Consider the following 26542-nt stretch of genomic DNA (forward strand, 5'->3'; position numbering starts at 1 on the left):
TGTAAGCATCATGTCACAACGGTATTTTCTAATTGCCAAAGAGGGCGCTTTTCACTTGCACAATTTTTTGAGACAGGCTGTATAGTAAGTTGGCTGATACAGGGTGTCCCAAAAAAAGAGGCCCCTCATTGCGCCCTCTTTTTCTCCTATTTCTGAAAACTTGATCAAATCTATTTTGGTATGTAAAGAAACCTTGCGTCCTAAGCGTTAATAAACCAAAACAATTATATCAATCGGCTCACAACTTTTGAAGATATGCTCTTTTAAAGAAATGTACCCGTTTTTCACTCTGTCCACGGAGAAGGTTTCGCTACTTCAAAGATTGAAAAGGAATACACATACCATGCATGAATATCAAACATTCCTCAGTGATAACTTTACAAAATAACATTATTTATGGAATGGGCTTTACCGGTGGGTTTATGGGCAATGGATTTTGTTAATAGTGTCATTACTTTGTGGGTAAAATGGATGCCGAGTGGGAGTTCTTTTGCTTTACTTGCAATTACTTTATTTTTTCTTGGTTATTTATGCCTTTTTGTTTTATTATGTTTCTTACTTTCTTACTTTGTTGTTTCTTGCTTTCTTTCTTTTTATTTACAACATAAGTCATTTCTCTTTTTAGGATAAAAGGTAGCCCTAAAAGGCTGTTTGGTTTGTCTGAAGTGAGTTTACTGTGCTGCTCTGCCCTCTACCTGGTTGCCTCCTTGGCGAATACAGGTTTCAGACCTGGTCCTCATTGCATCAATTGCGTTGCGTACCATCCTTGTGCGCCGGATACTTGCGAATGCATTCAGTAATACGTTTGCGAAGATCTTGGATTTTTCCACAAAGGAAAAAAATCAAGTGGTGCGAGGTCTTGTGATCGTGCAGGCCACTCCACAGCATGAGCCATCCCAACCACTATGTTTGCTATCCGTGGACAGAGTGAAAAAAGGGTACTTTTATTCAAAAGGGCATATCTTCAAAAGTTGTGAGCCGATTGAAATAATTGTTTTGGTTTATTAAAGCTAACGATTAAAGGTTTCTTTACATACAAAAATATATTTAATCAGAAATAGGAGAAAAAGAGGGCGCAATGAGGGGCCTTTTTTTGGGACACCCTGTATAACCTGTATTTACTTGTAGTTTTACAATATCCAGCATATGCCTTCAATTCACAGATGTGTATATCTTGATTATTATGAACGCTTATAAAACGTCCCGTAAGCCCACACGTAAGTTGTATAACATCTCCAACAGTATTAGCACCAACTCTTCCAAACACAGGATTATTGAGTGTGTTACTGTCATTACCAACACGAATAATGGCACCATCAAGTCTATCGCCTTGTTAATAAAAAAAACATAAAATAACTCATTAGAACCTCATCATTGTAAACCCAGACAATCTAGCTTTTTTTTTCTCTCAACTTGAAATTGATTGCATCATAATGCCGTAGGGGAAACGGTCCTAATTTGCATAAAACCAAAATGGCCCATGATGCAGGTGTCAAATTTCAGAATTGGTTAAATCTGGTTAACAACAATGTCAATGTATTCCTCTTAGGATTCAGACAAAGTACCAAATAATTAAGGTACCAGTTACGTTCACCCTCTGTATATCCTAAACAAAGGCAGATATGTCATAATTGGAACCAACAGCCAATAGCTGCATCTTTTAGCTCGAATTTAAGACCTCATTCGTTGAAATTGTTCCAGAAATAATGACACGACGATCCAAAAACCCAAGGAAGGTGCAACTTAAAAGTTGCAGTTTGCCACATTGCATGCCCTATTGATTTGTACACAAAGCTTTCGCGAACAAGAGAACTAGCGCCGTACTTTCATTGATTAGCATGCACGAAAAACTAGCGTCGTGCTTTCATTGATTAGAACACAAAAGTGCAACTTTTTATTTCGTATCTTCATTAGGTTTTGGATCACCATTTCTTTAATTCTCAACCAATTTCAACAAATAAGGTCTTAAATCAGAGCCAAAGAGTACAGGCATCGGCTGCTTGTTTTAATTTTGACACATTTGTCTTTATTTAGGATATACAGGGATGAACACAACGGCTACCTTAATTATTTTGCTTACTGTATAGTTACAGCTATCTCCGACGTACATATCTTGAGTTATAGACGAAAAGGCGAAATGTTAAATTGTTGCTCCATAATAGGGGTAAGATACCGAAAAATGTTCCGATTTTGAATAAAATGATCTCAAATTGTTCTAAAAATAAATCAAAATAAGAATATTTAGCATTGTTTTTGGATGCTTTGTTACATAGGAAACAATACAAAATAAGTCAAGGTCAATAGGGGTCAATAGGCTTTGAAATTGATTGCCTTGTTACCTAGGTAACAAAACACTAATATATGGCAAACTATTCTCTTTTTTTTCTTCTGCGTGTTTCGTGTTTTAATGACACGGTCGGTCACGCCCCTGTTATTGTATAAACGTACCGTAACATTCGGTTCTGTAGCAATCATTTCGGTTATAAATGACGACTCTGCCAACACAATAAAGTTGTTGCATATCCACCGCCCACCAGGCACTGTTGTTTCCGTCCACTATTCCAACAAAAACGAAAACAAGAAGAGCAGAGTCTCAAAAAAGACAATCATCATGATCATTGACTCAGAAAGGTTGAGTTTGCATTTGATTCCTAGCATTTATACCATTATTCCAAATCATCTAACGACACACAGCTTCTTTCCTGTGCGATATACAATATACAGTAAGCAAAATAATTAAGGTACCAGTTGTGTTCACCCCCGTATATCCTATACACAGACAAATGTGTCAAAATTAAAACAAGCAGCCGATGCCTGTACTCTTTAGCTCTGATTTAAGACCTTATTTGTTGAAATTGGTTGAGAATTAAAGAAACGGGAGTCCAAAACCTGATGAAGATACGAAATAAAAAGTTGCACTTTTGTGTTCTAATCAATGAAAGCACGATGCTAGTTTTTCGTGCTAATCAATGAAAGCACGGCGCTAGTTATCATGGTTATCTTGTTCGCGAACGCTTTGTGTAAAAATCAATAGGGCATGCAATGTGGCAAACTGCAACTTTTAAATTTGCATCTTCCTTGGGTTTTTGGATCGTCGTGTCTTTATTTCTTAAACAATCTCAACGAATGACGTCTTAAATTCGAGCTAAAAGATGCAGCTATTGGCTGGTGGTTCCAGTTATGACATATCTGCCGTTGTTTAGGATATACAAGGGGTGAACGTAACTGGTACCTTAATTTTTTGGCTTACTGTATGTTCTGCATGATCTTACTATTTGTTTGTGTGTATTCTGTTATATTTGGTACCAATGTATAGCTAAGGATCTCCTCTATCCAGTGATTCCAGAATAAGTACATACATTCCCCACGTAATGCCGCTATAATGCCATAATGTGAGAGCGGCTGCGCGCCCTGGCAAAAACGGACCCCGGAAACGGACATGACCCAAAACATGAAAAATGCTCAAAACTTCAAAACTACAAGTGCTACAAATGCAGTTACGTTGGTGCATGTTTACTATGAATTTTCCTGTTTTTGGCAAAAGTTGTTGCTTTCTTGAGTGAAAAAAGACGTACATTTTGGATCTCCTTTGCACATCTTCATTAATTTTTTATTTCATGTTTTTTGTTTTAAATTGCTTAAGGAATATTGAAATTTACATATTCTATGACGTTTTTCATTTTTTTAATCTTGTTAATGTATTTATTACGTAATTCGTTACCGTAGCGCCATGTTTTTTGCAAGCAAATCTGAAACTATGAAGGACAAATCTTTTTAAGGTATATCAAGATGAACTTTAACATAGTAGTTACTTATCATAATCAATAGTCTTTATAGTGGTTTTTGCTTTAGGACACCATCAGAATAAAAGTGCGTGATTTGTTAGCAAGTCCTCTGCTCGTAGCACGAGTTACTGTTTTTCACAGCTCTCCCATACATACAGAAGTTGATATCTTGAGCTAACAGTGAGGATCTAGCCTTGAACGTTGGGTATTAAAATACAAAAAGTAAAGATTCCACTCAAATGAGTTTAAAAGCTGAAGCATAAAGTCTGTAAAAGGATGCCCAAAAGTGTAGCACGAGTTACCATGGAATTCACCTTGGTCTGGGGCGGACATTTTAAAAATGAATTTAGAAGAGCAGCAACGACATCACTTGCATTACATTCCAGATGTTAAGGGGTGTTTTGGAATGGCAGGTGAGTCAGGGGTCAAAAACAAAATTGTTACCTTTTTGACCTCAGCACATGTGTATGTATGATGTACCATACCAAAAAATAACAAAACAATACCTTAAAGTATCATTTTTTAATGTTTTTTGCCATAAACAGTATCTTTTACAAGCTGCAACTATTTGTACCGGGGGCGTGTCTGTTGTCATGTCGTTAACAGACGGTCAGACCTTGAATAATATATATTTTGGCTTTACATTACGCATTGCTTAAAGCAATTATAGTAGCCTTGGCTCAAGGCTTTGGGTCTATAAGTCACAGGAAAGCACACAATATAGGCCTATTCAACAATTGCTTTATATGCCCCCCCCCCTCACGTTGTGTTGTCTCATATCCCTGGTCAAATCCAGCTTGCAATAAATATAGGTCTAAATGTGCTGATATTACCTCATGGTGGTTTCTTTAGTGTTTACATGTAAATGGCTGGCATTGCACCTGGCACCACTTTCCATACTGTTAGATTACATACATGTAGTACCAAAAATAGTGTACTCACAAGTTTTAGGAAACTGACCAAATCATAGATCCAAACTCAATATCCTACAATTGGTCTTAGATTACATGCATGCAGCTGTGGCACCAAAATAGTGCCCTCGTAAGTTATACCTTTTATATCTTGTTTGAAAGATTTTGAACTTAATGATTTTGGTATATAGGCCTACATGAATTTTCAGTTTTGATGATTCATTGACACTACTTCATAAAGTAGGCCTACTATGTTAACTGTAAAGTAGAGCCTATGTTAAATACAAAATAATAGGCCTAGGATATCTTGATAATGATAATGTCGCACACCCATTATAACTTTAGTAATTTAGGCATAGGCCTATTATAATACAGTCTACATGAATTTTCACTGAAAATTAATGTTACTGTTCTAACCATGTCAAAAGACTTGGTGAAGTCTAAAGCAATAGAGGGTATACAATACAATGTCACTCATGGAACAGTCAATCTCATCATATTCATTGAAATACAATTTTGACAGTCGTATAAGGTACCACGGGCCAATCGTATGATAGTAAAGATAAAAACAGGTGATAGGTATGAATGGTTTTCGAATCGAACTACACACCTGTTCTCTGTCACATTAAAACTATTCCATGTCTATCCCTGAATGAACCAACCGTAACGGTATAACAATTGCTGAGTTCAGGCCCAAAGAAATTGATACATTTGGACACACCTCAGTGATCCGAATCCCGGATCCGAATACATTAATGTCCAATTTTGTGGAATATAGTATTGGCGAGTTGTGATTTACTTTGCAGAGTTTTTAAACTACGTTTTAAAAATAAAATACGGCGGTATTATGTGTGTGGTAGCATGTACATATAGTGTGGCGTAGGGCCTATAAATGGTGATGGGTGTGTATGGGCGCGGGGTGCTTGTTTTAGGGTGCCCTTCATCTGTATGATGTACCCTTTGTGAAATAGCACAGGGTCTGTGCGAAGTGGATGCCTTACATTTGGTTTCTTGTTATTTTTAAGTTAAGATTTAGGCCCATATTGGTAAAATACAGAGTGTATGTTCCTTAAAAACATCATCAATAAAACAATAACAAAGACGTATAGCAGAAGCAGTTTCACCTTCATTTATTTCCACATGATAATTATGCATATTGACATTTAACGTCATAATGTAAAATTCCTTTCAAATATTGACCATAAATTACCAAAAATGATGAAATAATATACGTAATAACTATATCACGAAAGGTTTCTGTCCATTTTAAGTCAAAATAATGAGGTATTAAAAATGTCATCTGGCTGCTGAGGCATGTGTAAGAATAATACAATGTCCAAAAATTAGGTTGGGAAATATTGTACAAATATCACGTTAAAACGTCATCTATTATGCCTTCCGAATAATGTACATTTTCTTAATTTTTGCCTTTGTCTTGTGGCATTACTTTCGTGGAGTGATTGAGGTTAACTGTTTGAGTGAATGAAACATTAATGAAGATTCAAGACAGTGGCAGTATGTTATGTATGAATAATTTGTCTTGAGTCTTTGTAGGTGGAAGGGGTCACAAAATTTTCGACCCAAGATGGGGGTCGTAAAAACTTTTGCCCGCGATATATAGGGGGTGTCATAAAAAATTGACTCCGCTCACCGACATATTTCCGAAAAAATGCCAGTCCCTAAAACACACACACGTGTACCTCACATACCCCGCAGTACCCACATCAACAAATCCACAGTCCATCGACAAACACACTCCTATCCCCAAATACCCCCACTCTGCTCTAACTCTACTAATAACTCGTCACTAAAAACTCACAAAATAATTATACATGATGGAATACGGAATTTTACTGTCGTTTTAAACTAGCATCTCTGTCCTTCTCACTCACTGATTTAGATCGGGCGGTTTATACTTGAATAGATCTTCAAAGCGATACACGCTTTCCCATTGTTCCTTGGCACATATCACAGTAACTGTATAGAAAACGACGGTCCCGCGCGATCAGTCGCTGTGTCAGTCGCAATGCTATAAGCAAATATTTCTAATCATTTTTCTTAGTATCACCACCAGATACTAAGTTCAGTCACATTAAGCGTACATCGACAACCTACAATGAGAACCCTTGAAATGATGAAATTGAGATTGAATAACTGGTCATACTGACAGGTGGTGCCATTTACGAAGTATTGCGAGGAGCGTTTGCCAGCAAAATATGGAATATATCAACAGAAGATTGCAATCGGGAAATATTATTGTAACCACAGTGCAAGGCTTATGTTGGGCTTCTTACGTGTCCAATTTTGTGAGGAGAAGTTGAAAAGGTAAGGTTTAATGTATGAATTCATGCTCAAAATTTCCGTTACGCGAATTCTGTAGATATGACATATATCAGCAGAACTCGCCACTTAATTGAAAGATTTGAGCATGAAGTAGGTTATGAATGCACGCAAATTTGATTTTCCTCGCTGTGACCATTACCAGAGAAGTCTTTTTCGTTTTAAAAGTGGGGAAATTCACGAATTTTGATTGACAAAATAGCATGTAGACATTATCGTTTCTGACCCTGCAAAATCACATGACATTGTCTGTCTAGACAAAATATATTAAGGCACATGTTGAGGTCCGAAGACCCAAATAAGTATCATAAATCTTTCTAGGGAGTGTTCAACATATTCTAGCCAAATGACACGGAGATCGGTCCGAGGGAAGGTTATGAAATCTCGACTGAGTGAAAAAAGTGCGTGAGCCGATGTGGAACATTATATATACAGGCCTATTTACATAATTTCTTATGACCTTACACAAGTGACCATGCTCAAATATAAAACTAGAGAGATTGGTCATTGATGTGCACCATCAATTTTGATCCTGTGGTCAATATTGCTAGGCAAAAATTCACACCAAACATGGCAAATTTCTCTCATTTCGGAGATATTTGATACAAGACAGCTCGACCCCTTAAATCTACATCATATGCAAAATTTGAGGACATTCGCACGAGTCCATTTTATTTTAGGGCCATTTATCTATAACTGGTCTTTACATGTAGCCCTATGGAGAGAGTGCCCGTTGAGGGCGCTATAACCCCCATTTTAGGAACAAAAATGTGATTTAAAAAAAACGGACTCGTGCGAATTTTCAGAGTATGTAGTATGAACATGTAGAAATATTAACAAGTAGTTGCCCTACCTGCTCTTCTCCGAAAAAATAAAAAGTCCTATGTATACCTCAATGATAATGAAACCTAGGTGAATTGCCCACATAATACAAAAGTATAGGCTTTATATGAAAGGACATGTCCAGTGTAACATAACAATCAAGTTTAAAGAATAAGGTCCATATCAATTAGAACAATTTAACAAGAGCAAAATAAAAATCACGGATTACAATCATATTGCTGGTTCCCCTCCCAGGCCCGTACGCAGGATTTTATTTGGGGGTGCTGATTTTTAAAAAGTGGACTTTTTTCCAAGGGGGGGGGGCGATTTTGTGAAAAGTGGACAAAATTTGGACCTTTTTTGCTACGCTACGCTCGCAAATTTTGAAATTTTGGGACTTTTTGTATACTTTTCCCAATTTGGGGGTTTGCGTCGCACCCCTCGCAACCACAGCCCCCCCCCCTCCCCCGCATACGGGCCTGTACCCCTCCCTCACTTCGATGTTAGATGGTTAGGCTTATCCTCCGGGTTAGGTGGTGGGTAAACACTGTAAAAACTAAAAATGATTGATCTACGAGAAACTTAAGGGACTCGATCTTTTGTGCGTAATTATAGAGGGCCAGGGATTCACTCTATCATTAAAAAATTATTTGAAGAAGTCAAAGTGCCCTAGGAATAAAAACTGTAGTGTAATTCACGCCAGACACAATGTCACAGCAGAGTTCAGAATGTTTCCAGTGATTTTTAATTTAGGGATTTTCCCTGATCATGGGTTGCCAGTTCAAGTCTGTATTTCACACCTTTCCATATCCACAGAACTTTCTTGATTTTATTTACAATAGGATTCCCCCAGGGAGTCTATGTCAGTCCATTTAGTTCAAGTATATGGACTGTTCCATTTTCATTGTAATGCAGTTTTTCAACTTTGTGTAATAACAATAGAACATGCATAATTATTTAGGACTCTTGGTGCTACTAAGCAACCAAGATGCATTTTATTTCACTTGCATTTATGAGATCTTGGAGTGAAGGTGGAATTGAGTCCATCTCCAAAAAGCAATTCAATTTTTGCGATGCGTCAAATTTGTTTGTAGTTTAAATGATAGAAAGTATTGAGACTTCTATTTAGTTTTGCTTGTGAAGCAAATTGGCCAAAATTTTATTCTACAACACACCATCTGTGAGATGATCCAGAAGAGCTAGTGTAGCCTGGAGTTTGTGTAATGACGTCATCTGCAATTGCTGCAAGTCAACTGAGACGTAATATGAAGATCTTAACTGGGGACCACACATCCAGAAAGTTGTATCGAAGGCAAACAGAAACCTGAACATGGTTAGAAGAAACCTTAGCAATTGCACAACCAAGATCAAACGCCAAGCTTATCTGTCCCTCGTAAGACCAAGCCTGGAATATGCACAGACTGTTTGGGATCCCTACCAGCAGAAGCATATTGAGCAAGTGGAAAAGATACAGAGAAAAGCAGTTCGGTTTGTAATGGGGAACTATGACAGGACAGCAAGTGTAACATCAATGCGTCAGGAGCTGGAATGGCCAACCTTACAACAAAGAAGATGCGTTGCCAGGCTCACCATGTTCCACAAAACCCAATGTAACCAGTCGGCTATTAACATCCCAGACTATATCCAAAAACCCACCAGGCTAGTACGTGGTCAGCACAGCCAATCATACATCAACATCCAGAGTAGCACCAATGTGTACCAGTTTTCGTACTTCCCTAGGACAGTTAGATGTTGGAACCTACTTCCAGTCTACCTAGTACAGATCCCAACTCATACAGCATTCCAACACGGTCTCTGGACTCTCATCAACAGTGGGCAGATCATCGTAAACAGACCCAGGGATCCAAACTTTAGGTCACGACTTGGCGGCTGCAGTCAACAGCAACAGCCCATCGTGATCTACTAGCTTCATCACCAGTTGGATTTTTTACTTGCACTGTAAATATTGTCTGCACGGTTGTTTCGATGTGAACACATGTGATGTCACCTTTCCACCCTGGACAAGTATACCTTCAACAGGTCCTGTTCCAGTATCAACGTAGAAGTAGAAATATGAAGTGAGTAAATTTACCTATATTTATTGAAGTATCTATGAAAATGCATGCTTTGTTTTAAGGAATTATTCATCCAAACATGATTGCTGGTGACTAAAAGTGAATATTTAACTTTATCTTGTGATAGTTATGCATAGTTGTGCACCTAAATGGTTTTACAAACTCACCCAAGAACATCCAGCTGAACCTGTTTAAAGACTGGAATGAAGACTACACGCATTTTATGAACTGAATTTGTGATGAACTTCATCCACCGCCAACATTTGGATTTGGATTTGGAAGATACCTTCTCTTAAATATCAGTATTGCGAACCACCAGCATACATAACCCGATGTAGAGAGTCTTTCCTATTCAGAGGAAATATTGCAATTACACACCTTATTGCCTTTTAACAATAACCATTGACACTAGCACATATCAGAGAAGATGTAAGAAAAGGATGGAGAACAGAATTATATCCTTGAGATAATCCCGTAGGTAATCCTGTTGCACCTATCATAGTCCTTTATTCTCAAGTGGTGGGTTAACCAACAATTAACAATGAGAGGAAATTCCTGAACCTAGTTCAGTTGGGGATGATTTGAAGTGACCGCCAATTATGAGCATTTGATATTTAATACCAGCAATGTGAAAAAAAAAAGAAATAATGTAGTGCCAAAATAATGTACCCTTTTACGGAAGGAGCAAAGTTTAACAAGTTATAACTCCGCTTCTGAAGTACGAATGTCAGCGGCGAATGTCAGGTTATTATTTCCCAGTCTTTAAAAAAAATTGCAGGCAGAGGTGGGAATCGATCTCGGTACCTCCAGGTTAAACAGCACTGTGGAAGACCACTAAGCCAACTAAATATCTGTTGTGAGATGTGTGACATTAATCTTTGATATTGCTTAATGGAACAAATCGTGGAATTAAATCAGTAATAAAAGAAGTAGATTCTTATATAGCGGTCAAATTAGATAAAGGGGAAATATTTGTCCCTGCTCTAAAGAAAATATAGGTTAGAAAATTATCAAATAAATTTAAATTAAAAATTGAGATTTTATATTTCTTTCTTTCACGAGGCGGACAAACACTGACAAACACTGTATAAGCTAAAAATTCGACCCTTATCACTAGATCCTGTCATAGCTCAATGGTAGAGCATCAGACTGCTAATGTCAATATCGTTGGTTCGAGTCCTCCTGCCAGCAATGGTTATATTTATGATTTTAATACTACGCTACAATTTGTTCAATTTTTTTCGTTTATTTATTTATTTATTTATTTATTTATTTATTTTTGTTTATTTATGTAAATAATTTGATATATTTGAAAGAGGTATTTGAGCAATTAAAATTTTGATTTTATAATCCTATGGGGTCATTTTGAACCCCCATCCCCACCCCTCCCAAATTGCCAAACGCACAAAACCTATGAGTTTGCATCATACATGTCATCATCATAAAAAAAACATTCTATGTATACCTGACGCCGCCGGCAGCCTATATTAATTTACTAGTCAACATTTGCATAGGAACCGCATAGATTGGAGATTATATGGTCGAATCCAACCAAAAGTGTCCACGGGCCAAAAATAAAAGTCCGAAATAAAAATGTCTCCACAATTTTTTCCTTTTGCCCATTGATTGATGACATATTGGCCTTATAGGAACCAAAAGTGCCATTACTAATCTTGAAAAATAAATCCAGGACGTGTTAGTAGTAAATGTGATATCAAAACCCAATGTTACCTACGAATACCACTAGGATGCTTTCACTATCGCAATACTAATCAACCTAAAACAAATGGAATAGTCCCATTAACGCTTTTTTCGTGTAATGTAGACCACAGGTTGTCAGGAAAATGCTAGCTCAACCAGAAAATATTTGTTTTTATTTTTATAACGCGATCAATATGATCTTTGTCAATTTATGCTAGTTTATTTTTGAAAATGAAGTTTAGGTCAGTTTCTGTATTTTTATTTATCAAATGAGTATGAATCAATTTACACATTGTATAAGAACGAGTAGGATATATGTTTTCAAGAATATTAGGAATTATACGCATACACCTAACGCTTTATACAATGAAAAGGTGGAGAAACCCGGGTATTCGTAGGTAACATGAGCGATTAAACAATATCTATATTGAGTTTAGAGGTTTAAATTTTGCTATTATGGTAATGAATTAATAAAATGGTAGTTTTAGATCTCTTTCAGATGGTACGTCCAAATGAATAAATGCTATTACCTTAGATCAAAAAATATTGATGCTTTTAGCAAGATTTTGACCACTTCATTTTGATATACAAGTAGTTAATCAGCAATTTTACATAATAAATAATTGTTGAATGAATCCGTATATGGGTAATAATAGTGTCCTGGGGTACCGCTTAAAGTTTTGACAATTAATTTCCATTGGTAGGGACACTTCATTACACATGTCATGTATTATGCTGTATTCGTAAGTAACATTTCAGTATTTGTAGGTAAGAATTAGACTTTTGGTGGATATCGCAATCAAAACTTCATTTTATAAAGCACTTTGAATGTATTATTTTCTTTATGTGCGTTTATTGATACTTAAGACCCTATCATGTATTAATAATGTCGGTTCACAGCGGTTGAAAGAGGATTGAAGTAAGAAACAAAGGCACTAAAGTGAATTTAATTTGATTAATTGCACACAAATCGCTTAAAACCGTTATTGCAGACTTGTGAAGTCCATCTTGGAGTCAGTTACGTCTTGTGGCCTTTCGTTTGAGGGCAACTACAATTAGCTTTATACCAGGGTCCATCACTGTGTTGTCTAGATCATGAGACAATGAGAACAGTCGTTTTTTTCCATGGTATTCGTAGGTAACCTTAGCGAAAACGTCAAAAGTTACCTTCGAATAAATGAACTTGGACACAAATTACTCAGAAACCAGAAGGTCGGTAAATATTTAAAATGAAGCACACATGACAGTTGACAAATCCAAGTATTTATCCCTTCTAATCTTCTTTGAATCTGATTTTTCTTTCAAATGAGCAGACCGTCGTCTATTTCAGTACATATTTTTCAACAATTAAGCCGTATTCAGTTTTGCATGGTGGGCATGTATGTGAATTCGCAACTTTCATTGACATATGATTTGATAGCAAACATACAGGCCTTCGTTATGTACCAATATGGGCATTGGCATGAATGGCGGTGTTTCACAAAACTGTCATGATGTAATTGTATTCGTAGGTAACATTCGGTTACCGAAATTTACCTACGAATACTTGCTTTTATTGTTGACATCTCAGAAATATTTAAACGCAGGCTATTGAAACTTGTTTGAAATAAAGAGTGTATTACCCTGCACCTATTGCCTAACTATTGTTTACTATTCTCTCACTTTGTGGAAATGACACAGCTTTTAACATGTATTCGGAGGTAATGCATATTTTTTACCAAACCTACCTTTGTGCCATTTAGAATTTCTGGCAGCTAAACACAATAATAAAGATGTCCGAATGCAATGCATTTCAGTATTGGACATATCAAAGCTTGTATCAATTGCGCATTTATTAGTGATTTCCATTTTTAAAGATATATCTAGTGCTATGATCAACTGTTTTCTTAGTTAAAGTTCAAAAATACGACTCAAAAAATTATCACAAAAAATTCATAATTATGTACAAATATGTAAAAAATTGAACAGGCAAGCTTTGAATACACACCTTTCAGGAAATCAATTTAGATTCAATCCAATGACTTCTTTTCATAACTGATTTAGATCTTTTTAAAAATACCTTAAGAAATATTTTGAAAAATGGGTAAAAATAGCATGTTTTGGGGTCTCTGTGTCTAAATTTTTCACAGAAGGGGGTATTATCATATATGGCGCGAAGCGTATGATCAAGGCGAATAAACACAATATAAAAACGAATGCCAATTGATTAATACTTATAAGTTATGGCCCTGAACATGCCGTGTACACTTTTCATTGGATTCGACCATATACGTATTCATTAGTAATAGACAAGTAATATATATATATATCGTGTGTTTGCGATTTATTCCGTAATCAATAAGTATGATGAACAAACGCATTTCTGGCAGAAGCACTCACAGCGTAGTGGTATTCGATCTCGACTGTTAATCAAAAGGTTGTGGGTTCGAACACTGGTAGAATTTTAATTGGAATAAATTTGTTTTTCTTTTGTTAAGTAAGAGGTAATTATTCAGTATCAAAGTTACGTAATGTTACTATGTCAACGGGATCACGCTCTTGAGTAATGAACCACGATCAAAACAATCACCACACAAAGTATATGGCACTCGAAGGCATACCAAAATAGCGTGATCTGGTAACCAAGAGGATTACGTAACCACTTCGATGCTGAATTATGGCAATAAATCCGCCGTATAAAACTGAACACAGCTCAATCCAGCCTCATAGGCCTATATCATGTAAATGTATTATGTGATGCAAATGTTGACTAGGAAAAAAAATATCGCACGCCGGCAACTAGACTACTATACAAAAAAATAGTATCACATCTTTCCTGCTCAATCAATATATTATAATACTTGCAAATAGATCATAGTTTACTAATCTAATCCTGTAATATAGACCTGTTATATCACCTTTACATGGTTTGTTATGGTAGGGATTAGTGTCCGATCTCTGTAATGTAATGTAAATGAAGCATATTGATATGCAGGAAGATCAGGGTGCTATCTATTAGGGAAAGATAAACACTATTCAAAATATCAATAGACAAGAAGAAAGGGATGTAGAGATTTGTAATTGAGTCATGCATGATTTAACAGAAGGTTCTTTCCAAAACCCAAACGTAATGAAACATTGTCGGTATCAACTTTATTGAACTTTGAAAACTTAGATTTGCAAAGAATCATATAAATATATAAGAATTCATTATTATTTTGTTGAATTGTGAAATTATATACTTGTGTTGGATATTAGTTATCCAATTATGAGATAACTTGCTTGTGGAACATTGTTGAAACAATTTCATTCAAGGAAACGTCATGATTTGTTTAATTGTGAAATATTGTCAGTGAATCTGATAGCAAATCAATTTGTTCTTTGAATTTGTTCCAAAGATATAAATTTTGTATTTTATGATTCTTAAATCTTACATCTAATTGTGGACATCACAATAAGGTTGTGATAACTAAACAATTTTGTTTTGATCTAGTGTTGAAAACCTAATTTTGGTATTTGGATAATCCTGCAATTAACTTTGTGTATTGTAATAATTTATGCTTGAATTCCAAATACACCAAAAAGGGTAATTTTTGATTCAAATATTTATATTTGAGTGTATTAATTGATAGCATATCCCAGCAAACACAAAACGTTTTCGACATCATTCGCAAAAGGTTATAAAAGGTTGTCAGAAAACGTTTAAATGTCGGGTTATATAAAGGGTATATTAAGAGTATTAAACGTTTTCATAACCTTAAAAAACATTTTTTGATAATCTACTGCTCAGCAAACAAAAATGTTTTACAGAAAACGTTTAAATGTCTGGTTATATAAAGGGTATAAAACGTTTTAATAACATTCCAAAAACATTCTTGAAAACTTGATGCAAAACATTCTAAACAAAATGTTATTTTGGGGTTGAAAAAATATTTTGCGAAAAATGTTTGCCCAAAATATTTTTAATAACGTTTTTAAAACGTTTTCATGACCTTTATATAACCCGACATTTAAATGTTATTAAAAGGTTTTGAAAAAAACATTTTAAGAACATTTCTGTGTTTGCTGAGTTCAAATATTTTAACATAATGTTATTTAAGTATTGACACAATATTTGGCAAAATGTTTGCAAAAATAGTTTACAATAACATTTTTGAAAACATTTAAAATATTGTTGTAGTGTGTTTTCCTACAAAACGTTTTAAATCGTTATCATGACCTTTATATAACCCGACATTTTAATGTTATTAAAACGTTTTTACCTAAACCAAAAGCCAAAATATAACTTATTTAAAACGTTTTTAAAACGTTTTTGTGTTTGCTGGGATTACGTGTAAGGTTGAAGCCTACAATCATTAATTTTGTGTATTTAATGATTGATTTCCTTTGTTGAAACTTTTGTTTATTTAATGTGAACTAGTGTCAAAAGCTCGCGTTACTAGTTAACATTAATAGTTTAAAACTGCATACAAATTTGTACATGTTTTGAACTTTGTGGTTATTAAACATGTGATGTATTATTAACAATTCATGTTTTTGAACATTTGAGAGTATTAAACATGTGATATATTATTGGTAATTTGTAGAGCAGTTGAACAATTGAATATTATATTGAGTTTAAAGATATAATCTTAATTAATTGGATATTGATACTATTTGTCAGATTGAAATATGAATATGGAATATGTATATGAATATAGAATGTAAATATTAAATTGTTGGTTGAATATATTTCATCATAGTAGAGTGTATATCATTTTGTGTCTAGTATTCTACTGTTTTATTATATTGTGTTCTGAAGAACACTCTTCTTGCACCCCTTGTATGTGACACACAATTTCTTTATACGACAAAAATTAATTTTTGTAATCGATCAAAAAACAAAAGTTTTATATCAATTTTAAATTTAGCCTGAATCCGTAAATATGGTACCTTTCGCCCTTTTTTAGGTCAAGGCTATTTTTACCATTATGCAGCGAACCATTGTTGAAGCTATTTCACATACATGTACAAAACATTCTAGAGAAAGAATGAGGCCATATACTGTTGAAATATCTTTTGTTGATTTCGAATGATAATGTCATGAAGTCGTAAATTTTAAGGTCAAATTCCTAAAACCAAAACAAAACATTGCGACGCAGATAATTCCCCGACTTACGTAATTTCATCATCACATCAGTGTCTTTATTATTTGTTTGAAACCTTTCCCAAACGTTCGTGCTATTTATGCATAAAACGGCTAATCTATCTTTACAAAACGCGTCTTTTTTTAGTAAAAAAAAGGCTAAAGATGGCATTATGAGATTTATCTTTTATCATTACACTTATCCGCTCAACTGCCACAGTGGCCGAGCGGTAAAGCGCTTGACGCGTAATCGAAGGAAGTTCAGAATCGCTGGTTCGAGTCCCAACGAAGCCTGTGGAAACTTTTTTTCTTCAAAATTCATGATCGCATTCCGAAATGAGTCACTTGTCGGTAAATCATGTATCGTATCCTTAAGTCATTTTGAGTGTAAACGTATTATTATGCCAAATGAAAAACCTGGGTTGGTACAACACCAGTCGTCCCTCAAGAAAACACACCCTCGCCTTTCATACACTGACACCCCTCACCCTACTCTCATCCTTCTCTTTGGTCGAGGGTTAAGCAAGCTGTTCCAACCAAATTTGCTATACCGTGACCGTGATCTTAACACGGAAGAATCCATTAGGTGTACGTGTAATTTTAACTGGTTATTACCTGTGTGAGTACATGAACCATGTGAATAGTCTCCATCTGTATTTCCATCCAAAGCCAAGGCAGGTCTTCCGCCGCCGCCAATACTGCTTTGACTAGAGTGTTCTCCAAACAGGGGTATTTCTGGAAACAAACAAAACCTTATGTCTATAAAAGTCTTCATATTTCAATTGCATATATCAGGTGTGAACGATGTTGTAAAGGGACATTCCAATTTTGCTCTTCCTATAGGCAACTCCGTCATCGAGCTCTCCAAGTCTATCAGGAACTTCGATTATCATTTTTGATCCTGGTCCTGTGTCACAACCTGGGGTACCTTTGTGTTACATAGTAAAAAAATTAAATGGTTCCAACATTTTACCTACACATCTCATTTGAAGTGGTTCATCCTCCTGAACATTTTGACACCTTTTTTTATGGAAATCGGTTAAAAATGAGAGAGTGCAGGCAAAAACAATCACAAAGTAGGGAGGATGTAACCCCACCTCTTTTTTCCACATTTACAATCATTCTGAGCAAGTATTGGTCTTTTAAATGAACTTCTTGTATTTATTTACTTGGTTTAGATGTCTGGGAGTCCATTTAGGCATTTTTTAATGGGGTTTTTAAATCAAATTACGATATGAATTCCTCCCCCTAATCCTCCTCCCCCAATCCTCAGCCACCCTTGGCACATTTCATGCCAAACGTCATAAGAAAATAATTTTAAAATATTTTAAAACAGGATAAAAACATGAGTAATCTAGAATAAATTAGCCTGAATTTAAGACCTAATTGAATGTTCTAAGTGAAGGAATACTCAAGAGACAGTGTTTTGAAATCCAAGCTGCACATCAAAATGTAACAAAACCACCTTTTTGGATACCCCAGTATATGACACAGGATCTCCTACCAATAATCACTACCATGTCCATGTGTGACCATATTGCCTTCCTTAAAGTCGGTTAACTTCCACCTTCGCAACCTGCCAACATGCAGTTTGTTCCCTCATATCTTTCAGGCTTGGTTATGGTAATGCTATCCTGTATGGTACCACTGAAGTTGATGACACTCAAAATTATGTTACTTTCAACATTCACTCCTTGCTCTTCAGGAAAAGCTCTTCATTCTGTTTCACTTGAAAGACTTTAAAAACGTATTGAATCAGTTCTCAGCTTGATGACGAAGATCAAAATAAATCCCTCTTTCGGGATGACTGCGCACTTTGGGGTACTAGTAATCCAAAGTCTCTTTCTTGCAGTGACAGAATGTATAGCACCTTCGCTATAAGTCTAATTTCGCTGATTATAAGTGTTCAACTGTGTTAACACATTGTTGTGCTTAAATTCATAGTTCACAGCTCACTTCATTTCATCAAAGAACTGCCAAGATCTTTTTGTTATCTTTCAGTTTTTATACCAACTACAAATTGACATTGCAATCAATTATGTTTTAATATTACATAGGGTATTCCCCATTATGATGTAATGCATTACTTATTTCTGATTATAGACTTGTTTTTGTCAACAAGACATCGAAAATCTCATGGGGATGTCCCATTTGATTGCATTACCCAACTTAGGGAGTGTTCATAAATACTTTGGTGGGGGTGGAAAAGTTGGAACCTCGGACGTCAAAAAAATTCCCCCTAAAAAAGGGTGGATTTTTGTTATCCCCTTTTTATGGTCTAAAATTTTTGTGACCCCCCTTCATGTCCTAAAAAAGAAACCAAAAATATACATCATTAACAGTGGCATAGATTTCTTTTTGACATTGGGGTTGGAGAAAATTTCTGGAAGGCAGTGAATCCAGCAGCTTTTGCCGACAAAACAAGTTTATGGTACAAATGCGCGCGAAGCGCGAAAAATTGTTTTTGCATTTTATAGCTAAACTGGTGAAATATAGAACAGAACTGGAATTAATTTGCGCGAAAAAAACTGGCACTTTTTATTTTAAAATGACCAAAAAAGGGGGTTAATTTTGGTTAGAAACCCATATACAGGCATCAACATTGGGGGGATGATTGTATGGACCAACGCTCTGCAGGGTCTATTGTTCTATTGTTTCCGATTAGAGCGCTGACATATTGGAAAATGTTGCCAATCAATATTCATGAGAGTGTACATTCAACGTCCAGTTTGCGAAATTGGGTGAGTTGTGTTTGGTAGGTGTGAAATACATCTGACTGGGCGTTTTAATTACGTAACGAATAAAGGCATTGACATCATCGAATGGCTACCCAGTGCTGTTATGTGTTTAGTTATTATATAGGCCTAATAATTATTATTAAATGTATTCATCATTCCTTTCTTTTCCCTTCTCTGCACTTATTCTTTCCTAGGCCTACACTTTATCACTCCCTCGCTCTCATTGTCCCCTCTCACCCTCCCTCTCTCATTCCCATAATTTTCCTTATATTTCTATTTATCTACTTGTCTTTATTATATCTTTTTATTTTTCCCTTCCTCCAGCCCTCTCTCATTCTCCATATCCCCTCATCCCCTCTTCCTCCCTCCTCCCCTCCCAAGACTTCTCACAGAGGTGAATCTGCCCCTCCCCAACCCCCTCCCCTCTTTGGGTACGCCACTATTTCTGTACCAATCTCCTTCTTAAAATAAAATTAAATGGAAATTTCTTAAAAACAACCTTTATAGGCCTATACTTATACTTACATGTATACATAATTATAGCGATTACCATTATAGTGTAATATAGATATATGGACTGGACATGGCAGCCTTCATACATTCTAATGTGTAATCGATCAGCAAGAGCATTCAATTTATTTAAATGAAACGCTTAACGTCAGGTGGGTGGTAAAGATGATTGCATCGACAGCTAAAGCCTCCTTATAGACTTCAGACCCACACAAGCACACATTTGGGATACGTGAGTACAATGGTACCACTTTACACATGAATGCCCTTACACATGATTGTAGTGTGGTCACTTATTGATACTCGCCTGTTGTGTAGAGCGTTAAAATGATGCCGGATCAGTGACCAATTTAATGGCGGAACCCCTTTATTCGAAACAATGGTACCACTTTTATGAATAGCCTGTCGCAACTTCTAATCGGCATCAAACGAACAAAAGATTATATAATCTATTGCGACTCTATTTCTATTTAAAAGCTCTTTGGTATGGACAATCCTCCCTATCAAAATATTGGGGGGGGGGGTTATCCCCTCATCCCCCGGGATGAACCCCTATGGTCATTAACTCATTAGCTAAAAATTACCGTTTGGAGTTATTACTCATTGGATTCATAGTGTTATACCCAAATTGTAAAGTGCGCACATTTTGTTGATTTGTAGTTTGAGATTACAAAATTGAATATTTAACATTCATGCCCCCTTTTTAGGACCCATTTTTTTTTATCCCCCCTAATATTTTCCAACGCCCCCCCCACCAAAATATTTATGAACACTCCCTTATTGAATATAGGTACACATCACAATCCGGGATCACAATTTGAACTGTCATGATGTTATTCTATATTATTAAACCTGGATAAACCGGTTACGCTTCGTGATTCAGAAGAGTATAGTATAGTTATTCCAAAGGGTCCTTATTCCGAAAGGTCATAACTCCGAAGGTTCATTACTCCGAAGGGTCGGTACTCCGAATTTACAACAAGGTTCGCTACTCCGAAGGGTCATTACCCAATCACATCATGGATGATTGCGCTTGCAAGATATCTAGAAAAAATTGTAATTATTTTAAGCGAAATATTATGATTATTTTTCAAAGATACTTTTGACCATGAGTGCATTGACTGTCCATGCTTCTCCCTATTATTGTCCCGTAAATTAAAGAAATCTATGCACTACTGCTTTAGCAATGAGGAGTGTCATAAAAACATACATTAGAAGACTGTAGTAACATTTAGGGAAAACGCCATACTATGCCATTGATTTTGCTAAGATTCGTATTCCGTAAACCCCTCGTTTTATTTCAAATTCGTAGTCACCACATAAGAAAATATATATCAAAATCAGGAAATGCTATGAACGCTGCACTCTACCATAAATGAAATCTTCCAAATACTTCCTTTTTGCCACTTTTACTTTATATATAACTGATACTCATGCAAATAAAGTCAAAACCTGTGAAAGATAATTGGTAAGGAACACACTATGTTATATATGTCCCAGCAAACACACAACGTTTTGCAGAAAAGATTTAAATGTCGGGTTATATAAGGGTATAAAAACGTTTTAATAACACTTAATAACATTTATAAAACATTTTGTGAAAACGTGATGCAAAACAATTCTAAACAGAATGTTATTTAAAGGTCCATTCAGTGATTTGCTCATCCGGACGATCGTAAAAATCATCAAAATTCAGATTTTGGTACCTTTGTCATTGTCATAGATGTGCTAACATAGTCTGCTAGTGGTTACTATACTGACAGTATATAAATTAGCTACATGTATTTGAATGGGGATTCAACTTTGTCAATACTGATGTTTTCTTCGTTTTTTGCCAAATTTTTCATTTCAAAAATACCAAATGACAATTTGAATGACTTATCCTTCATTTTTAAGCAATTTATAAACAATTTAAATTTTTTTACACTTGCGCTGGAATCACTCAATGGGTCTTTAAGTGTTGATATATTTGTGTATATTAAGTGTTGAAAAATATTTTTCAAAAATGTTTGCCCAAAATATTTTACAATAACGTTTTAAAAACGTTTTCATGACCTTTATATAACCCAACATTTAAATGTTATTAAAATGTTTTGAATAAACGTTTCAAGAACATTTTTGTGTTTGCTGCGGTGTTATACATATCTTCTGGTGACAAATTATACTGTATACATTTCTACCTCTTTCTGTTCACATTTGATTAGTATTTGAACACATTGCTGTAAATTATTCTGTATAGTATAGTATAATTATTTATTAAAACACATTGCAGCCAAATGGCTGAATTACATGGATTTTACAATTTGATTTAAATATTATAAAAACATCAAAAAACATTTTAAAGAAACATTTAGAAATTGTAAAAACATCAAATTACATTTAGAATAATTGCACACAAGAAACATTTAAATATATATAAAAACATCAAATATTGCACATTAGAAATACATGTAATTAATAATACCAAACAAAAAATTAGACCATGGGGGATTACACAGAACAGACCAGTTGTTTTAAAGGGGGCTAAATTTGGAAAGGGGGGATACATAATGAGCAGACCAGCTGCTTGCAAGAAAATTGGATTTAAATATTTGAAAAAAATAGATAAAAATGAAAATGAAATAGCTATCACAGACAAAATTGCACTGAGCAGGCCAGCTGCTAAAAAGTATGAATACCTGATAACAGGGGGGGTCAACCAAAATAACACAAGATAATATTCAAAGACAAGATAACATTCAAAAACCTGGCAGCAAGATGAGTTGAAAAAATACAATAATACAATTGCACTCAAAAAATACAATAATACAATTGCACTGGCAAAAATTTAAATTCAAATCCCGTTTCTAAAATACAAAATCTGTTCAAATCTATATTTATTCCATGATTTATAATGCACGAATATACTAGATCGCTTACCTGGCATTAGTATGATGTCAGTAGGAGTCACTGCAGTTGTGCTAATGGCAACTACCCCTGAAGACTGTATCACATAAATGCTCACCGTCAAAATGATTTGGTGAGAGGATAGAGACTTGAACAACATTTTGAACCACTAGTTCTCTTGCTTCTGCTGCTGAAGTTGTATTCAACAACTGAATAATTAGTATCCTGTTTGAGGGGAGCGATTACCGAACAGGGTACAACTCTACTAGTCTTATTACAAGACTGCCCTATACCAACCCTAAACCCTAAGCCTAAACTCCGGAAACGAGGACTGGTCTCAAGTCTAGCAAGTTGTACCCTATTCGGTTTGAGTTTTTTACCTGTAACCTTTAAAGATCTATTGTATCATGGTCACACTTTGATGATTTGGAAACTTTGAACAATTGACATGCATTGCACTAGCAGGCATATTGACAAAAAGGGGTTTAACTTTGACATTTACATTGTATAGGATAAGCTATGGACAGAGAGATGGCATATAAAGCAGTATCTGCTTTATCATTTGCAGATAATTGTCTTTTACCGGGGGGCACATCAAAAATTTGGTGGGTATTTTCCCCTGGTCTTTGGGAGCTGACGGCGTACCGGTAAAAGGGGGTCTTTTGGAGCTGCGAACAAGTCAATTAGGGACTTTTGGAGCTGCGAACAATCAAAATCAAAGGTCTTTCTTGGCTTTATGGTTAAAAATCTCCTGAAAAAACCAGAAATACGAGGAATTAGCAATTTTGGGGTCTTTTATAGCTGAAATTATCAAAATCAAGGGATCTCGGAGCTCTATTTTGGTCAAATATAGGGTCTTTCGGAGCTACGAAATCCAAAAAGGTGGGTCCAATTGCTGAGTATGTAGTGCAGTTACCATTCGGTACTATAAAACTATAAAAAAAAGCAAGCCAATGAGCTTCAATCAGGGGCGTAACCAGACCTGACCTTCCGGGGGGGGGGGGCAAGATTGAAAAATTTCCCAATTTTTGACCAAAAGTTGTATTATTTATGTTCGCATCGCGAGCGGCTTGCCGTGAAGTGATAAACGGGTGGGGTCCAGGGGCAAAGCCCCGGCGGGGGTCAAGGGGGAGGAGCCCCCTGGAGCTCATGGTTTTTGGCATATTAGAAGCTAAAAATCCAGTGTTCAGAGTACAAAATTTCACAATGAAAGTAGTATAGATCTTCTTCCTCTTTCTTTCCCTTTCTCTTCTCCCTTCTCCTTTTCTCTTCTCCTTCCCCTTTTTCTTCCCTCTTTTTCTTTTCTTCTTTCCCTTTCTCTTCTTCCTCTTTTCTCCCCTTTTTCTCTTCTCCTTCCCCTTTTTTCTTCCCTCTTTTTCTCTCCTTCCCCCCTTTTCCCCTTCCCAATTTTTTTTGCTCTTCTCCCCAGTTTTTTTGTGTCCGGGGCAGCTTGCCCCCCCCCCCCCCCCACTGGTTACGCCACTGGCTTCAATGAATACAAAGAGTGCTTGTAAGACCAAAATGGACTTTAATTACACGTCATATTCAAATGCACTTAACACAATATGTTCAATACTCATCTGGAAAGAAGTGGAGATCACTCCCTCAAATTTGCCAAATGTAGTGGTCATAATGAAAGACGCTTGTTATAGTTGCCATCCATGGTAGAGACTCAGTAGCGTAGCCAAGGGGCAGCTGCCTCTCCCGTCCCATATGGAACATCATGTCCCCAGTGGCGGCGCTACGGGGGGACAAGGGGGGCATTCCCCCCAGTTTGCCCATCCCCCCTCCCCCAGTTTTGAGGCAAAACCACCCAAAATTACCTAAATTTCCACTTCTTGCGGCAATTTTCCGCAAAATGGTCGATTTTGCCCCCCCTGAAATTCACTTTACCCCCCATGCCCCCCCGAAAAATCCTGGTGCCGCCACTGCATACCCCCTCCTGTGGGATGTCAGCCGCCGACATTTTTTAGATTTTTATACCTTCTTTAACAATTTTTGACAATTTTCATCAAATCCCCCTCCCCTGAAAGAAACCTTCACCCAACCCTCCTTGGAACCATCTGAACACAAAATCCTGGCTACGCCACTGTATTGGGACTTGCGAAATAGTCAGAGTGTCTCTCGGTGTATCTGGCAAAACTGGTACGTAGGTGTTTCTAATGTAGTTGTTTCCATGTCCTTCTTATTTTTAAATACTTTTTTAATTATTTCAGTATAGGCCCTATACGTTATGTTCGCTGGATAATGCTGTTGTCAAGGCCCCGGGTCATGGGCTATTCCAGTTGAATTCCATACACCCCCTATGGGGAGACATGGCTTTAATCTCACACACAGGGAGTGTGGATTCAAATGGGGTTACATGAATGATTGACTCTATTTGAAATCTACGCTACCTGTGGTGGAGATTAAAATTTGTCTTCCATAGAGGGTGAATGGATTTCAACTGGAATAGCCCAATGTTTATTGTTTTTTGATGCGTATATAAGTGGTGAGCATGGCGAAAGTGCGATGGGTGTGTGTATGTAGGGGGGTGTTGAAGTTGTGTTAGAGACGCACCATTAGATATCAAGGGGACTCGGTAGTTGGGGTCGTGCCGACAATTTTTTTTGTTAGCATTTCGGTGAAACAGTTTTTTACTCCTCGGTGAGACAATTTTGTCTTAATCGTTAAGTTCTGTATTTTAAATAATTTGTTTTAGGATATGCTACCAACAGTTTTTACAGCACTGAAAGCAACGCACAGGTCTAAAAAGTGCCGCGGAAATCTACCTTACTGCACTGCGAATACTCAATGGTGTTCTTGGCGTCTTAAGCAACTTGACGGTGTGTGTCGTCGTCACCAGCATGAAGACCAACGAAGTGAAATTCCTTATCGTCTCTCAAGCTTTCGTAACTGGAACCGTCACCGGTAGATTTCTGTATGCCCCACTTGTGTCTCCAATAAATCAAGTACTTGGATACATATATTGTATGTTTTGGCATTGAGATGGGGTGCTCTTTTTTCTATTTAGCATATCCACCTATAATCTAGTGGCGATCTCCATTGAATGGTTTATGGCAGTACTTCATACCATATGGTATCGTGCAACAGATTACTTGTATTATCCATTGAATGGGCAAAATGGCATAAGCACCATAAGTAGTTGAAGGGCGATTTAGTACGAAGACAGACTGGGGACCGGAAAAATTGGCAAAGGACAAAATGATAAAGGACCAACTGGTTAAGAGACCGATTAATGTTGGCAACTTTTGTTCTTACATTATACAAATACAACATGTTTTGAGGGGAAGTAGTCAAAACTACTGGTCCCGAGGTGTTGGATGATTTGACTACTTCCCGACGCGTCAGCGGAGGGAAGTAGTTAAATCATCCAACACCGAGGGACCAGTAGTTTTGAATACTTCCCCGAAATCAAACATGTTGTATTTGTTTTACTATACCTCATAAATATTTTCACTATCACAGTAAAATCGTAAACAAAAGTCAAAACACACACCAGTCAACGTGCCGGCCGGCGTAATAAATAAGCTTAATATTTTGCTTACCTGATTTTATTGGAGGATTTCTGTTCAGTCAATATTTACATTTTGACCTATATTATTCTAATTTTATTTTTAACTTTCCATAAATAACATTTTGTTTCATAAAACGTCAAATTTGCGTGTTA

The 26542-nt window shown here is 36.3% G+C and overlaps 1 protein-coding gene across 1 annotated transcript in view; it reads right to left on the reverse strand.

Annotated features, from left to right (window-relative positions):
* The window catches only part of LOC140167498 (fucolectin-3-like), a 32455-nt gene extending 9308 nt beyond the window's left edge, over positions 1–23147 (reverse strand). Inside the window, exons 1-4 of the mRNA XM_072190804.1 lie at positions 22906–23147; positions 17354–17473; positions 2449–2556; positions 1123–1329 (exon numbers count right to left, since the gene is read on the reverse strand). Coding sequence (XP_072046905.1) covers positions 1123–1329; positions 2449–2556; positions 17354–17473; positions 22906–23032 — 562 coding nt within the window. The 5' untranslated portion in view covers positions 23033–23147. The remainder of the gene's footprint in view (positions 1–1122; positions 1330–2448; positions 2557–17353; positions 17474–22905) is intronic.
* Between the last annotated feature and the right edge of the window lie 3395 nt (positions 23148–26542).

The sequence above is a fragment of the Amphiura filiformis genome, chromosome 13 (genome assembly GCF_039555335.1).
Source record: "Amphiura filiformis chromosome 13, Afil_fr2py, whole genome shotgun sequence".
Lineage (NCBI taxonomy): Eukaryota > Metazoa > Echinodermata > Ophiuroidea > Amphilepidida > Amphiuridae > Amphiura > Amphiura filiformis.